This window comes from Oncorhynchus clarkii, chromosome 19 (genome assembly GCF_045791955.1).
Source record: "Oncorhynchus clarkii lewisi isolate Uvic-CL-2024 chromosome 19, UVic_Ocla_1.0, whole genome shotgun sequence".
NCBI classification, from domain to species: domain Eukaryota; kingdom Metazoa; phylum Chordata; class Actinopteri; order Salmoniformes; family Salmonidae; genus Oncorhynchus; species Oncorhynchus clarkii.
Window position 1 is genome coordinate 36,265,724 of NC_092165.1, and position 15,937 is coordinate 36,281,660.

The window sequence follows — 15,937 nt, forward strand, 5'->3', positions numbered from 1 at the left end:
ATTTCTATATAAGCATTATCATCTTTCTTTGTTAATGATTTTAGCATATTAAAAGGGACTGCATACACAAGTAGAATCAGATTAATCCTCCTTGCAGCCTTGATTCATTATTTGTCCAATCCCAGCCTTGTTTGTTATTAATTGAGCGCATTCCTCAAATGTTTTTTTCTTCTTTCATTTAATTAAAAAGGGAACATTGAGACAGACATTGTTACCTGAAGAAATGTTCTACTGTTTGTTCTACTGATAGGATAGAACAAGTTATATTATCTATTCTTGTAGCTGTAAATGAGAAAATGGAGCAATGATTATCTTTTGAAGTTATTTTATATTGAAAAGTATAGGGCCAAAATGAGATTGCTAGAAGTTACTATCATATGCGTACCCTGCATTGGTCTGGTGAAAAACTGGAGGAGGGAGGAGGGGTGACAGAGGGTAAAGGAGGGAGGAGGGGTGACAAAGGGTAAAGGAGGGAGGAGGGGTGACAGAGGGTAAAGGAGGGAGGAGGGGTGACAGAGGGTAAAGGAGGGAGGAGGGAGGAGGGGTGACAGAGGGTAAAGGAGGGAGGAGGGGTGACAGAGGGTAAAAGAGGGAGGAGGGAGGAGGGGTGACAGAGGGTAAAGGAGGGAGGAGGGAGGAGGGGTGACAGAGGGTAAAAGAGGGAGGAGGGGTGGCAGAGGGTAAATGAGGGAGGAGGGAGGAGGGGTGACAGAGGGTAAAGGAGGGAGGAGGGGTGACAGAGGGTAAAGGAGGGAGGAGGGGTGACAGAGGGTAAAGGAGGGAGGAGGGGTGACAGAGGGTAAAGGAGGGAGGAGGGGTGACAGAGGGTAAAGGAGGGAGGAGGGGTGGCAGAGGGTAAAGGAGGGAGGAGGGGTGACAGAGGGTAAATGAGGGAGGAGGGAGGAGGGGTGACAGAGGGTAAAGGAGGGAGGAGGGGTGACAGAGGGTAAAGGAGGGAGGAGGGGTGACAGAGGGTAAAGGAGGGACGAGGGGTGAGGGGTGACAGAGGGTAAAGGAGGGAGGAGGGGTGGCAGAGGGTAAAGGAGGGAGGAGGGGTGACAGAGGGTAAAGGAGGGAGGAGGGGTGACAGAGGGTAAAGGAGGGAGGAGGGGTGACAGAGGGTAAAGGAGGGAGGAGGGGTGACAGAGGGTAAAGGAGGGAGGAGGGGTGGCAGAGGGTAAAGGAGGGAGGAGGGGTGGCAGAGGGTAAAGGAGGGAGGAGGGGTGGCAGAGGGTAAAGGAGGGAGAAGGGGTGACAGAGGGTAAAGGAGGGAGGAGGGGTGGCAGAGGGTAAAGGAGGGAGAAGGGGTGACAGAGAGTAAAGGAGGGAGGAGGGGTGACAGAGGGTAAAGGAGGGAGGAGGGGTGGCAGAGGGTAAAGGAGGGAGGAGGGGTGGCAGAGGGTAAATGAGGGAGGAGGGAGGAGGAGTGACAGAGGGTAAAGGAGGGAGGAGGGGTGACAGAGGGTAAAGGAGGGAGGAGGGGTGGCAGAGGGTAAAGGAGGGAGGAGGGGTGACAGAGGGTAAAGGAGGGAGGAGGGGTGACAGAGGGTAAAGGAGGGAGGAGGGGTGACAGAGGGTAAAGGAGGGAGGAGGGGTGACAGAGGGTAAAGGAGGGAGGAGGGGTGACAGAGGGTAAAGGAGGGAGGAGGGGTGACAGAGGGTAAAGGAGGGAGGAGGGGTGACAGAGGGTAAAGGAGGGAGGAGGGGTGGCAGAGGGTAAAGGAGGGAGAAGGGGTGACAGAGGGTAAAGGAGGGAGGAGGGGTGACAGAGGGTAAAGGAGGGAGGAGGGGTGGCAGAGGGTAAATGAGGGAGGAGGGGTGACAGAGGGTAAAGGAGGGAGGAGGGGTGACAGAGGGTAAAGGAGGGAGAAGGGGTGACAGAGGGTAAAGGAGGGAGAAGGGGTGACAGAGGGTAAAGGAGGGAGGAGGGTGACAGAGGGTAAAGGAGGGAGGAGGGGTGGCAGAGGGTAAATGAGGGAGGAGGGGTGACAGAGGGTAAAGCGTGTGTCGATAGATGAGTAGGATTAAGATGTCACCTTTTAAACCCCAGTGTCTGTTGTGTGTTCGTGTGTGCATGCCATCCACACATGTATGTGTGTCGTGTGTGTGCTGCGCGGCTGAATGAAACACATAGCGTTTGTTGCGTTTGCGTGTACACTTTCCTCTAATCTGGCCCTTAAAGACATCTGTCACCAGCGATCACTGTTGTTTTGTCATGCTTCATAGCAGCAACAGCAGTGTACACACACAACAGGCCCAAGGTCTGCCATTTATATAATCTCATGTTTGCTATATTGAATCTGACACAAATAGTATCATTACAGCTCCACTCTGGGAATTACATTTGCAGGTAGAGGTGTTGAGATAGAGAGCGAGAGAGAGGGGAGACATTTCCTATCATTCTGTTCCTCTCAGCGCTACACTGGCCTCTGTATGAAACCAGAGTACCATGTTTTCCCTTCAGACATTCGAGGAAAATAAATGGATTCAATGCAAATCTTCGCACACTCATTTTCTATATTGTATTACAAACGGGAGTCTAAGACACTGGAGATTGAGGGGGAGAGAGGCTGTGTGTGTTGGATGGTGTGTTTGAAAGGCTTGTCAGTGTGTGTGTTGGATGGAATGAGGAAGGAGAGTTATCGCAGTTGGCAGTTTTGACAAACTTGTTTGACCTCCTCTTGACAGGTTTGTGTGTGTGTGTGTGTGTGTGTGTGTGTGTGTGTGTGTGTGTGTGTGTGTGTGTGTGTGTGTGTTTATGTATGGGCAGTCGTGTGTATGCTTTGTATGTCATGACATTAGGAAGATGCGGGGTTAGTTGTAGGCCATGGGAGGTATAGTCTTCACCTACACAATACATGTTATGCCACAACACACACAGTGCAATACACCTGTACATAGTCATGACTGGATAGCTACAACATCCGTACCTCAGCCACGGCTCTCGCCCTCTCTGAGTGTGATACGGTACGGGGATATTTATGTTTATCTCTTTGAGCAAAGAAACTCATCTCGTCTATCTCTCTGTCTTTCTCTTGTAGCACCCGTACCCTTCTGAAGAACAGAAAAAGCAGCTAGCCCAAGACACAGGCCTGACCATCTTACAAGTAAACAACTGGTGAGTCAAGACTTCACGTCCTCCTATCTCTGCCACCAGCATCGCTCTGCCTTTCATTTTCAAAAGCCTTCGTCTCCCTCTTCCCACCCGCCAGCCAAGACGGCTAAGACTCCTAAAGTGTGAAAACCGTTTATGTACAGTCCCCCCTCCTACCACACCTCATCACACACACACACACACACACACACCGAACACACACATGTCTTTGTGGCATCCCTGGTCGCCAGGTATAAGGATGTTGTGGCTTTATCAGCAAAGAGTTTAGCACGAAGTCACCAGTCTCTGCTGTTTATATACATGTATTCACTTGGAATTGGTTGAAGCAAAAAGGAGAGATCCCCCCCCCCCCCCTCACCTTACCTCCCCTTCATCTACTACCAGTACCACCACCACCGCCACGCAAGCAAAACCCACCAGCCGCCCCCTCCCCTTTTTACACATGCTATATGGTGGATTAAGGTTTTCGGTGGCCTGGCCAGCAGTCTCTTTGTAGATGGCTTAGCACATAACTGGGGGTGGTGGATTAAATAAAATGATCACAGAAGCAGAAATGATACAGGAATTACGTATCAAAATACTAGCCCAGGTTTTATCTACAGCTTCATTTTGTTCAGCACATTCTCGGGGTGATGTTCAGATTAATTGAACTGACAGCTTCCTTTCAGAATTCCGGGAAGGTATTTGCACGGATTTCAGGTCTTACACAAACTTAATTACATGGAACCCCATTTTATCATTCTAATTCCATGTAGCGAGGGTTCTATTTACAAATGAGAAGTCCCTGCCTTTTATTCGCAGCTCTCCTTAATATATTTATCAAAGCGGGTTCATTTACAAAGTGCTCTATCAGTTGGGTGCAGGCGGGCCGACGTTAACCAAGCTTTTAGGTTTATCACACTCGCAGCCTGACAAGACACCCGAGGGTCAATTGATTTTTTGGTTCCTTGATTCATTTTTTTTCTAATTTATCCGGGATCACAATGAGAAACATGCCTGGAGAATTAGCTCGGTTTGTCTGCCTTATCTGTCAGGCCATTTTGTTCCTTCCCTCTCTCTCTCCTTTTTTTTTAGCAGAGGGAAGTCAAGCTACTTAAATTGGCCACAGGAACCACTGTTATCAGACTTTAATGCACCCTACAGTGTGGATAGCATTTCAATTACACCAGTAACCAAAGATTAGCCCCCGCTTGCCTGTTTCATGCCTCGCTGTGCTGCTGTTTCGGGACGCCACGCACCTTACCTACAGGAGCAGAAAATTTAGTTGCCTTGCCTGTGTCATGGTGATTAATGCAGAAATAGTCTACTAACCTGAGAGGAATGAGAGAGAGAGAGAGAGAGAGAGAGAGAGAGAGAGAGAGAGAGAGAGAGAGAGAGAGAGAGAGAGAGATTGAGGAGAGAGAATACGAGGGAGAGAGGAATTGCGACAGAGACAGAGAGAGAGATAGAATCAGAGAAAAATGCAGCCGATCTGTTTATAAACCGGCTGAAAATGTGTCTCGGCGGGATGCATCGTCACGAGCCCAGTCTCCCAGCCAGAGCCAGCCCAGACACACCGTGAGCCAGAACCCATGGCCTTAGTTTCACTTATACATTAGTGCTAGCTAACAAAAACACACCAGGAATCTGTTTTCACAAATAAAGTCATTAGAGAGGCTTATAGTGGCTTCTGGTGGCATGCCTCTGGTGTCTCTGGTGGCGTGGTGGGATAGAGGGGGGAAGGGAGAGCCGTTGGGAGCCAGCACCGTGTTATTTGGTGTTTAACGGTGCAGGAAAGATGAGCCATAGACAGGATGAAATGAGATTATTTTATAACCAGGCATGGCGGTGTGGTGAGGTAGAGTTAAATGGTCCTTTGTTTGGGACCCGGCCCCTCTCTCTTTGGTCTGCTGTCGTCTCCTCCCGGGTCCAGGGCCCTGAGAGATGGGCCATCCCTCCACCCAGGATATGATAGAGGATATTTCGGCCTTATGAAATTCCTGTTGATGGGGCCAGAAAAAAACGGCCTCTGAAATTCCTGGCTGGCCGAGGGAGTGCATTGTGTGCTGCTTTCCTTTGATTTGGGGCGCTGCCGGGTTATTGGCCCGAGACAGAGAGATAGACGGAGGGAGGGAAAAGAGAGAGCGGGAGAGAGAGAGGGAGAGAGAGAGAGAGGGAGCGAGAGAGAGTGAGGGAGCGAGAGAGAGAGGGAGAGAGAGAGAGAGGGATCGAGAGAGAGCGAGAGAGAGAGAGGGAGAGAGAGAGCGAGAGGGACGGCCACCGTCTTCAGTTTCCAGCTCTCCCCCTTGGGGGAGGATGTCCTGAATCACGGCTTTGTCCACCGGCACAATCACGGCCCGAGGAGGGCACAAGGGTGCTCTGTGTAGTGTCAACGGACGGTGCATCTCCCTCTCTCTCCCTTTCACCCTGCCAAGCCCTCCACCAACCTCCCCCCAGCACACTTACCTGCCCCTCACCTCAACTGTATTACCCCCCCGAAGGACTATTGCAGCTGTGGAGTATTCCTTTGGTTATTTTCCAAGTCCCTTAACTAGAAAGACTAGGCCTTACAACGTATTAGCCTTGAAAGCTATAGGCTAAAAGCTATATGCTGAGTGCTAGCGGGAAGCTACTAAGTGTCACTGTAAGCTGTTAGCTTACAACCTCACCTGTTGTCTTATACAGCCCACACCCCATTAGCCAAGTGTTGCTAATATGGAACAAACAGTGCAGGTTAAAGTACACTTTATCACTGCACTGATTTGCAATGGAGGAGGAGGAGGCAGGGTAAGTTGTTCCTCAAACACTGGCCTTGTGTGTGTTAATAGTTAGAGTGACACTGCACCCTCTGTGTGTGTAGAGTAGACACTGTGTGTACAGTGTGGTGGGGGACATAAGTTCACCATTAGTTAGCGTCTTGTTTGCTCTGCTTACAGTGTGGAGATTAGCGTCACCCTAACAGTATTGGGGAGTGGTCGGAAAACATTGAAACATTTGTTTGAGACGAAAAGGAGGGTGAGGGTTGTGACTAGAGGTTCCACCGAGCAGAGGAGGTGAATCAGCAGGCCTTCCTTGGCTCAGGTAGAGATGCCTTGGAACAGCTTGGGGACTGGAGGCAAGGATCCAGAATGTAGAATCCAGCTGCAGTTGTCATTGTGAGCAGAATGCAGCAGCTCTGTGTTATTCTATCAGTCTGGGCTAAATGGGGCCTGACCGGATCCTTTCATGTCTCAGCATCAGGCCCAGCACGACATGCCCCCGCTCACTACCATCAACACACCATTCATTATTTACTCCTACACACACACACACACACACACACACACACACACACACACACACACACACACACACACACACACACACACACACACACACACACACAGGGTTATTACGCAGCCCTGAGAGATGAGTCCGATGACAGACGACTGAGGAGAGCAACAGCGCCTAAAAAAAGGAAGGAAATCGTCCCCTCATTATTCCCTCATCTCACAGGCAGGCAGGCAGGCAGGCAGGCAGGCCATTTCCATGGCACAGAGAGAGAGAGAGAGAGAGCGAGAGAGAGAGAGAGAGAGAGAGAGACAGACAGACAGACAGACAGACAGACAGACAGACAGACAGACAGACAGACAGACAGACAGATAAAGTGTGAGAGAGAGAGAGAGAGAGAGCGAGAGAGAGAGAGAGCGAGAGGCTCTGAGGCCATAATGACTGAGTGTCATAGCACTGGAGCACTAATAACAATAAAGAGGGCACTGAGCCACACTCTATTGTTACCTATCCACCTCCTCACTGGGGCTCGGCGCTAGGGAAAACACACACAGAGGGAGAGGCTCTAATTAGCGGCAGAAAGGAATACAATGAGTGAGTTATTAAGACACGGGGGCGACCTTTGGCCTCTGTCAGAACACAGGTCACATGATAAGGGGATGGATATCCACCAGACCATGGCGCCAAGTACCCATTGATGCCAACGTGGGAGATAGTCAGGCTAGACGGGATCCATAGACAGTAGAGGGAGAGGCACAGCTGAGGTGATAGAGGGGGGACTCAGGGGTCTGTCTGCGCCCCTTGAAAGTCCAAATTCCATTTTTAAGTAAAATCACCTCATCTACTACTTGTGATGTCACAGTTTGGACTGCGCCTCACTGTTTATTTTGTCCATCCAGCCAGAATCAGTAAAGTTTCTCTATTTGTTCTCCTGTAGATCAGCCTGCCATAGTTAGTGTGTTAGCTAGCATATAGCCTGACTGCAGTGGAACTCCCTTCTCAGCATGCTATCCCCCCCCCCCCCTCCCTCCCTCCCTCACCCCCTCCCCCCTCCCTCCCTTCCCCCCTCCCTCCCTCCCTTCCCCCCTCCCTCCCTCCCTCCCTCCCTCACTCCCCTCCCTCCCCCCTCTCTCCTCCCCTCCCCTCCCTCCCTCCCTCCCTCCTCCCTCCCTCCCTCCCTCCCTCACTCCCCTCCCTCCCCCCCTCTCTCCTCCCCTCCCTCCCTCACTCCCTCCCTTCCCCCCTCCCTCCCACCCTCCCTCACTCCCCTCCCTCCCCCCCTCCCTCCCACCCTCCCTCACTCCCCTCCCTCCCCCCTCTCTCCTCCCCTCCCTCCCTCCCTCACCCCCTTCCCTCCCCCCCCCCCCCTCCCTCCCTCCCTTCCCCCTCCCTCCCTTCCCCCCTCCCCCCCCTCCCTCCCTCCCCTCCCTCCCTCCCTCCCTCCCTCCCTCCCTCAGACTTGGACTCACAGTAGAGAGGCATATGCCGCTATAGATTCACATGCAGCATCTTACTAGTGGTGTGGATAACTAGATACACAACATGTGTCTATAGTGGTGTCTCGGTAGGTAAAAAAAAAACGAAGGCTAGCTTTTGTTACTTCACTTATTGCAGCTTTTTCCTCCCCCTTGAGAAAGCCCAGGGAGACACTTAGAAACAGTGCTTTTTATGATTTGTACGATTTCTTTATGACCCTCCGACTTGGCATGAGGAGCTGTCATGAAATGCTAAATAATAACTAATATTTTCCAAATGTAATCTGAAATTGGCCCAACTTCGTTTTGTGTTTTTATATCTTCTCACTCATCTAAGCATTTTGGGGTTTTACACAGAGGCATTTGAGTTCCTTTCCTCCCTCTCTCCCTCTCTCCCTCTCTCCCGCTCTCCCTCTCTCCCTCTCTCCCGCTCTGTTTGTCCCCTGGACTTCTAAATATACTGCAGAAGGTTGTAGCAGCCGGGTGGATGTATATATCTTTCTATCTACAATGGCAAGAAAAAGTATGTGAACCCTTTGGAAATACCTGGATTTCTGCATAAATTGGTCATAAAATGTGATCTGATCTTCATCTAGGTCACACCAATAGACAAACACAGTCTACTTAAACTAATAATACACAAACAATTCTACGTTCACAGAATTGTACAGTACAGGGTGGGAAAAGTATGTGAACCCTTGGATTTAATAACTGGTTGACCCTCCTTTGGCAGCAATAACCTCCACCAAACGTTTTCTGTAGTTGCGGATCAGACCTGCACAACGGCCAGAATACATTTTGGACCATTCCTCTTTACAAAACTGTTTCAGTTCAGCAATATTCTTGGGATGTCTGGTGTGAACTGCTCTCGAGGTCATGCCACAGCATCTCAATCGGGTTGAGGTCAGGACTCTGACTGGGCCACTTCAGAAGGCGTCTTCTCTTCTGTTGAAGCCATTCTTTTTGTTGATTTACTTCTGTGTTTTGGGTCGTTGTCCTGTTGCATCACCCAACTTCTGTTGAGCTTTAATTGGCGGACAATAGCCTAACATGCTCCTGCAAAATGTCTTGATAAACTTGGGAATTCATTTTTCTGTCGATAATAGCAAGCTGTCCAGGCCCTGAGGCAGCAAAGCAGCACCAAACCATGATGCTCCCTCCACCATACTTTACAGTTGGGATGAGGTTTTGATGTTGGTGTGCTGTGCCTTTTTTTCTCCACACATAGTGTTGTGTGTTCCTTCCAAACAATTCAACTGTAGCTTCATCTGTCTACAGAATATTTTGCCAGTAGCGCTGTGGAACATCCAGGTGCACTTTTGCAAACGTCAGACGTGCAGCAATGTTTTCTTTGGACTGCAGTGGCTTCTTCTGTGGTGTCCTCCCATGAACACCATTCTTGTTTAGTGTTTTACGTATCGTAGACTCGTCAACAAAGATGTTAGCATGTTCCAGAGATTTCTGTAAGTCTTTAGCTGACACTCTAGGATTCTTCTTAACCTCATTGAGCATTCTGCGCTGTGCTCTTGCAGTCATCTTTGCAGGACGGCCACTTCTAGGGAGAGTAGCAACAGTGCTGAACTTTCTCCATTTATAGACAATTTGTCTTATCGTGGACTGATGAACATCAAGACTTTTAGAGATACTTTTGTAACCCTTTCCAGCTTTATGCAAGTCAACCATTCTTAATCTTAGGTCTTCTGAGATCTCTTTTATTCAAGGCATGGTTCACATCACATTTTGCATGTGTTTTTTATAGGGCAAGGCAGTTCTAACCAACATCTCCAATCTCGGCTCATTGATTGGACTCCAGGTTAGCTGACTCCTGACTCCAATTAGCTTTTGAAGAAGTCATTAGCCTAGGGGTTCACATACTGTTTCCAACCTACACTGTGAATGTTTAAATGATGTATTCAATATAGACAAAAAAAATACAATAATTAGTGTGTTATTAGTTTAAGCACACTATGTTTGTCTATTGTTGCGACTTAGATGAAGATCAGATCAAATTTGATCCAGGTAATTCCAAAGGGTTCACACACTTTTTCTTTCCACTGTGTGTGTGTGTGTGTGTGTGTGTGTGTGTGTGTGTGTGTGTGTGTGTGTGTGTGTGTGTGTGTGTGTGTGTGTGTGATTTCTTGTGTGCGTGTGCACGCATGTGTATGTGTGTGTGCTTGCCGGGCGCTGCCAACACCATGATCCCTCTCATTTAGGGACCACTAATTGGCAGTTAATTAGCAGAATTGACTCTGTTGTCACATCCCAAGTGCCTCACTCTCACCAACAACCCCCCCCCCCCCCCCCCCCCACCACCACCAACAGCCCCCTCCCTCCAGGACAATTTGATCTGGTTGTAATATTAATCCCACTTTAGTTAAACCATTTTCCATGTTTGGAGGAGAAAAACATATGTTTGATTATTGCCGGAACAGAATCCCTCTGTGTTGGGCTGCAGTTTTATTTGGTTCATCGTTTGGCTATAAGTGTGACTGGATGAGAGACTAATGTCTAGCTCAGTCACACACACACACACACATACATCCATTTACTGGTTCTCACACTGAGATATTAGCGTAACATGCATACAGTAAGTGCTGTCACAGCTGATGAATGTGTGTGGCAGTGTGTCTGCCCATGTGTGTAATGGGTGGCAGTGCCAGCCATGATGGTTGGCTGAGATTAACAAGACCCTGTCCACCTGTCTAGGCATGAAGGGACACATTGGGTCATAGGCTGGCACAGTGCGCCCACCACGCCATGGTCATGGGGCGAGAGAGGTACCCACCTCCGTGTGAGAGGGGAGTTCTGAAAAACAGTTGGCTCCTTAAGAAAAGCTGGCACACTCAGATGATCATAGAAAGTGAAGACCTTTTTTAGTTGTTTTCCCGTAACCAAGTCAAGCCTTTCCAGAGTTGGGGTCAACATGCTACAAGAAGCCAGACAAGGCAGGAGGGAGGGTGAGAGAGAGAGAGAGAGAGGGCAAGAGAGAGAGAGAGGGCGTGAGAGAGAGAGGACTAGAGAGAGGGCGAGAGAGAGAGAGGGCGAGAGAGAGAGATGGTGAGAGAGAGAGAGGGCGAGAGAGAGAGATGGCGAGCGAGAGAGAGGGCGAGAGAGAGGGAGAGGGCGAGAGAGGGCGAGAGAGAGAGATGGCGAGCGAGAGAGAGGGCGAGAGAGAGAGGGTGAGAGAGAGAGAGAGCGAGATGGCGTGAGAGCGAGAGAGAGAGAGAGGGCACGAGAGAGAGGGAGGGAGTGAGAGGGAGGGAGGATGAGAGAGGGAGGAGGGGAGGGAGAGAGAGAGAGGGCGAGGGAGGGAGAGCGAGAGAGGGAGAGAGGGAGGTAGGGCGACAGAGGGAGGAAGGGAGGGAGAGTGAGACAGGACGAGGGAGGGAGAGAGAGAGAGGGGGGGAGAGAGAGAGAGAGAGAGAGAGAGAGAGAGAGAGAGAGAGAGAGAGAGTCATTGTACATCTAATTTTGGCTCTTTTATTCTACAATGGCTTGGTTTTATTGGTGGGTCGTTTAATAACAAGGGCTCTGCGTTTGAAATGAAGTCGAGCTGCATTTGCGTGGGCAAGCCTCCTTTTCATTTTAAGATGGTAATTTCTGTTTGGGGTAAGAGCTGGAAAGAGCAAGCACCGGGGCTGGAGAGAAAGGCTCATACACATAGAGAGTAAAGGAGTGGGAGAGAGAGAATTCAAGGAAAATACAAGGGGGAAAGTAGGTTAATTTATTTCATTTGCAGGTAGAGTTAAAAAAAAATAGAGTGGAGAGAGAAAGAAAGAGAAAAAGTGAAGGATGCCGTTTTCATGAATAAGCAGCTGAATGCGCCCGGGCAACCAGTGTAAGCCTGGCAGAATCTCTCAGTGCCTGGGGCCATCTGTGAGCAGAATAGCAATTTTATTACTTTGTCATTAAACCAATTTCACAGCAGTGTTGTTTGTTAATGAGCAGCCGCAAACGAGCGAAGATGTCACATACTAGAATAGCAGCAAGATTTGTGACTCTGCTCTCTTTCTCTTTCTCTCTCTTCCTCATTCTTATTCTCCTTTTTCTTCTCTCTTCCCTTTCTTTATATCTTTCCATCCTCTTCACCTCTCTCTATCTCTCTCCATCCCCCTCTCTCCCTCCCTGTTTGGAGAGGTCCCTGGCCCATAAAAGCAGAAACTGCTTAAAGATAAAATGCAAAGTCTATACAGTCAAGTCTCTATTTATGAGCTTCCACTTGCCTTTAGAGCTCATTGGGGCGAATGGTTTCTCCATGGGCTTTCAGAGACTGCAGCTGGAAGGGCCAGGGATATTGGCCTGTTATGTAGCACTAAAGTCCACCATTTGCTGCCAATGTCAAGCACCAATAGAACAGGCATTGGAATTGATACACTGGGACCAGAATCATCGATGTCATGCACACAGTATTGCAGAGGGACTAAATGTATTAGAGGTAGCTTTGTTCCTCCTCATCAGACTCACCAGACCTTACTAATGAACATAGATTACACTGATGTGGATGTCCCCCTTCCAAGTAATGGCTAAAATAAAGCATCTAGTGATGTCTGGGGGCTAGGGACAACAATGCCTGCTCCTTTTCTCTCTCTCTCTCTCTCTCTCTCTCTCTCTCTCTCTCTCTCTCTCTCTCTCTCTCTCTCTCTCTCTCTCTCTCTCTCTCTCTCTCTCTCTCTCTCTCTCCCTCTCTCTCTCTCTCTCTCTCTCTCTCTCTCTCTCTCTCTCTCTCTCTCTCAGCAGTCACTGTAAACAGGAGAGGTGGCATCCCATCCTGCACATGCTCAGTGCAAGGTGCAATTGAAACATCATTGGTGATAATGGGGGAGATAAATATTCATAAGGCTGGGGGGAAATCCCAGATTATACTGATAGGGGCCTCATTGTGATCCTAACTCTCTCTCACTAAGCTTGGCTGTGCATAATAGTTCCGACTTAATACCTCCAGCTTCCTCTGATAACTTCATCGAGGAGTGTGGGTGTGTGGGGGGGGGGGGGGGGGGGGGGGGGCAAATGAGGTGAAAGGGAGGGCTGCATCGTTTATTTCTCACCTCTCTCCCAAATTGCAAATTACCAGCTTTTCAGGCCACGTTCCAATTAAAAGTGGATTGTTCTAGCCTTGCTTTGCACTGGGAGCCTAGGGGACTCTCCTCCCACGCTGTGCAGCGCTTCACACTTATTCTATTGATACCTCATCCATAACAAGCTGAACCCTGGCAAAGCTTGCTGAATCAAACAAAGGCCTGTATTGATTTATAGGGTCCTCCATGATGGGGTTATTGGCATGGGCCTCGTCTCGCAGCCATAGGGCACCCAGCCATATATAACTACTTCAAAAAGAACACACACAAAACAGGTCAAAATAATATATTAAGGTTGTTGTGGATGTGGTTACAATGGTGTTAGGAAAGGGATAGGGGGGGAAGGGGGAGGGAGGTAGGAAGATTGAAAGAATGATAGGTGGGGTAGGTAGATACAGCATTATGGAAGAGACACCATTCCAGGAGAAAGAGAAAGACTAACAGAGAGAGAGAGGTGGAGAGAGAGGGGTAGAGAGAGAGAGAGCGAGAGCAGGCCTGGACAGATAGAGAATACCTGTCTGAGGTTCACTGGATTTAGATGGATCAGGTAAAGAAGGAGCTTCTGTATGTCTCCTGTCCGCTCTGGCTCCCTAACACAACGGCCCCAGGGCCACTCTGTCACACCTGGTCACCTTTACCCTCCACACACACGCGCGCGTGCGCGCGCACGCACGCACGCACGCACGCACGCACGCACGCACGCACGCACGCACACACACACACACACACACACATACACACACACACACACACACACACACACACACACACACTGCCCCGACCAGTCCCATGACTCCCTCCAACACACCACCGTAAGCCTACCCCAACCAGCAGATAAACTAATTATATCAAATATTTTCTGTCAGGTTGGCTGGTCCTCTGGGGCCAGTGCTCACTCTCTCCGCCTGAATCTCTCTCTCTTTCCTCTCTCTTTCTCTGTCTATCAGTTCATCTCTGTTCTACATGCTCATCTGCAGTGTCAGCAGAACGCCTGCTCCATCTATCTCTTAATCTTACTGTATTCATGATTTCATTCAGGTGCTATAGCGAGGTGTTATAAATAATATCAGGAATAAAGAGGCCATTGATCGGTCACTGACAGAAACCAAAATAGGTTTATATGTGATTCTACTACAAAGTTTGATTGAATTGAGAACTAAAGCCCCATGTCCATTGTCAACCTGGGTTGGGCTGGCCTTGGTGGGCTAGCTGGAATTGCGTATCCACTGACTCCAGAAATGAGAAATGATGTAATGTTGCTAGGTAGCCAATATGTGATTAATTCACCCTCACCATGCTGTAACTAACATTACCCTGTACTCCTGCCAGTGCCAACCAGACTCAGAGCCATGTATTTAGCTAGCTAACCAAGCAAACCAGACAACAGGTTTGATATGATGTAGCTAGCTAGCTGTCTTTCAATACGACCTGGCCAGCTAAAACTCCTACTAGCTCACGCTAGCTAGGTAGATTGTTTCAACTCTGATTTGCTAGCTAATGTTAGGTAGTTAGCATTTGAGGGCTGACTGTTCTTATACAAGTTGATTGTGTAGTGCAAACATGAATGAAGGATCCAGCTATGGTGGTCATTTGTGTCATGTCTGACTACTGCAGTACTGCTTGTCTGTGTGCTAGCTAACATCAGCAAGCCCAGATTAGCTAGCTAAACGTGGTGTCAGCATCCAGCAGTGATCAACTGGTGGTTGCATAGTAACGGTCTCACCAGCACGAATTCTAATGGAGCTGGCACCAGTTGTGAAACTGGGCTGCACTGGACCGGGTTTCCCTCGACCCAGCTCCAATTTGAGAATTTAAGTGCCAGTAGAAATGGGGCTTAAGTGGCTGTAAGGTTGTAAACTCATGGCCTGGTCACATATGGAGACACAATGAGATGTATCCACGGACAGTAGCTTATCTGAGCCTTAAGCCATGAAGAGAAGATATTTGGCAGTCGCTGGACACGTCTGACTGCTCTACAGTGTCAATGCTGCTGCAAACAAATCTATTTATATTACTAGACTGATATCTGACTTTACCCCTAAACTGTGGTTTCTCAGAGTGTCCATCTGTGTGTTTCTAGTGATTGAGGGTCCAATTAATTATTTAAGAGAGAAGTCAGAGGAGAGCCAGAAGTATTTGACTGATGGCTCTCAAGGCCACTAACACAAAATACTACACACAGACTCATTCTCTCTATGTCGGTCTCACACACACTCTCTACCACACACCACAGACACAATGATGAGGAGACATCCCAGTGGGCCACCCGTGGGAGAGTGTTTCCTAACACACACACACACACACACACACACACACACACACACACACACACACACACACACACACACACACACACACACACACACACACACACACACACACACACACACACACACACACACACACACACACACACACACACACACACACACACACACATTTCTCATCCCTGCCAATACTTCTTTAAGAGCGTGAGAGCAGAAGAGTAGAAGCGAAAGTTTCTGGAATTAGGGAACTCAGACAGTCCCCCAGACAGATTTAGATGTCACTCCTTAATTGCTCAAACTGATGTGCATTTTCACTGCCCTAAATTCGTGGTTACTAGCAAGGGAGTGTGAGAAAAAAAGAGAGGGAGAAAGAATACAATTAAATGGGGGTACCTTTCTACCCTACCACTGGCTCAGTTTTCTGTCTGTTCCACGTGCATTTGAGAATCAGAGTATGTGTGCACGCTTTCGTGTTTGTGCATGTGTGTGTGTGTGTGTGTGTGTGTGTTGCATAAGGAGCAACACACAGGGTTGAAGCCCCTCTTTGCAGGTCCCCCCTTCTAGAAGCAACCTGAGCTGAGAGCCCATTATAGTGTCATAACCCAGGGAGGGAGAATAGACGATTGATTCAGATGTAGGATCTTAATTTGATCACTATTTTGTTGCTGAGAATTTGCAACTTTTAGTGTATCCGTGGTTTAAAAGGATTTCTAAAGTTAGTAATTTCCACTTTAAAATGTCAGACCTGATTTTCCC

At 48.8% G+C, this 15,937-nt stretch overlaps 1 protein-coding gene across 12 annotated transcripts in view; it reads left to right on the forward strand.

Moving 5' to 3' along the window:
• The window catches only part of LOC139375099 (homeobox protein Meis2-like), a 114,246-nt gene that overhangs the window by 80,601 nt on the left and 17,708 nt on the right, over window positions 1-15,937 (forward strand). For all 12 annotated transcript variants that reach the window (XM_071116553.1, XM_071116555.1, XM_071116554.1 and 9 more), the window contains one exon: window positions 3,042-3,118. In XM_071116553.1, coding sequence (XP_070972654.1) covers window positions 3,042-3,118 — 77 coding nt within the window. The remainder of the gene's footprint in view (window positions 1-3,041; window positions 3,119-15,937) is intronic.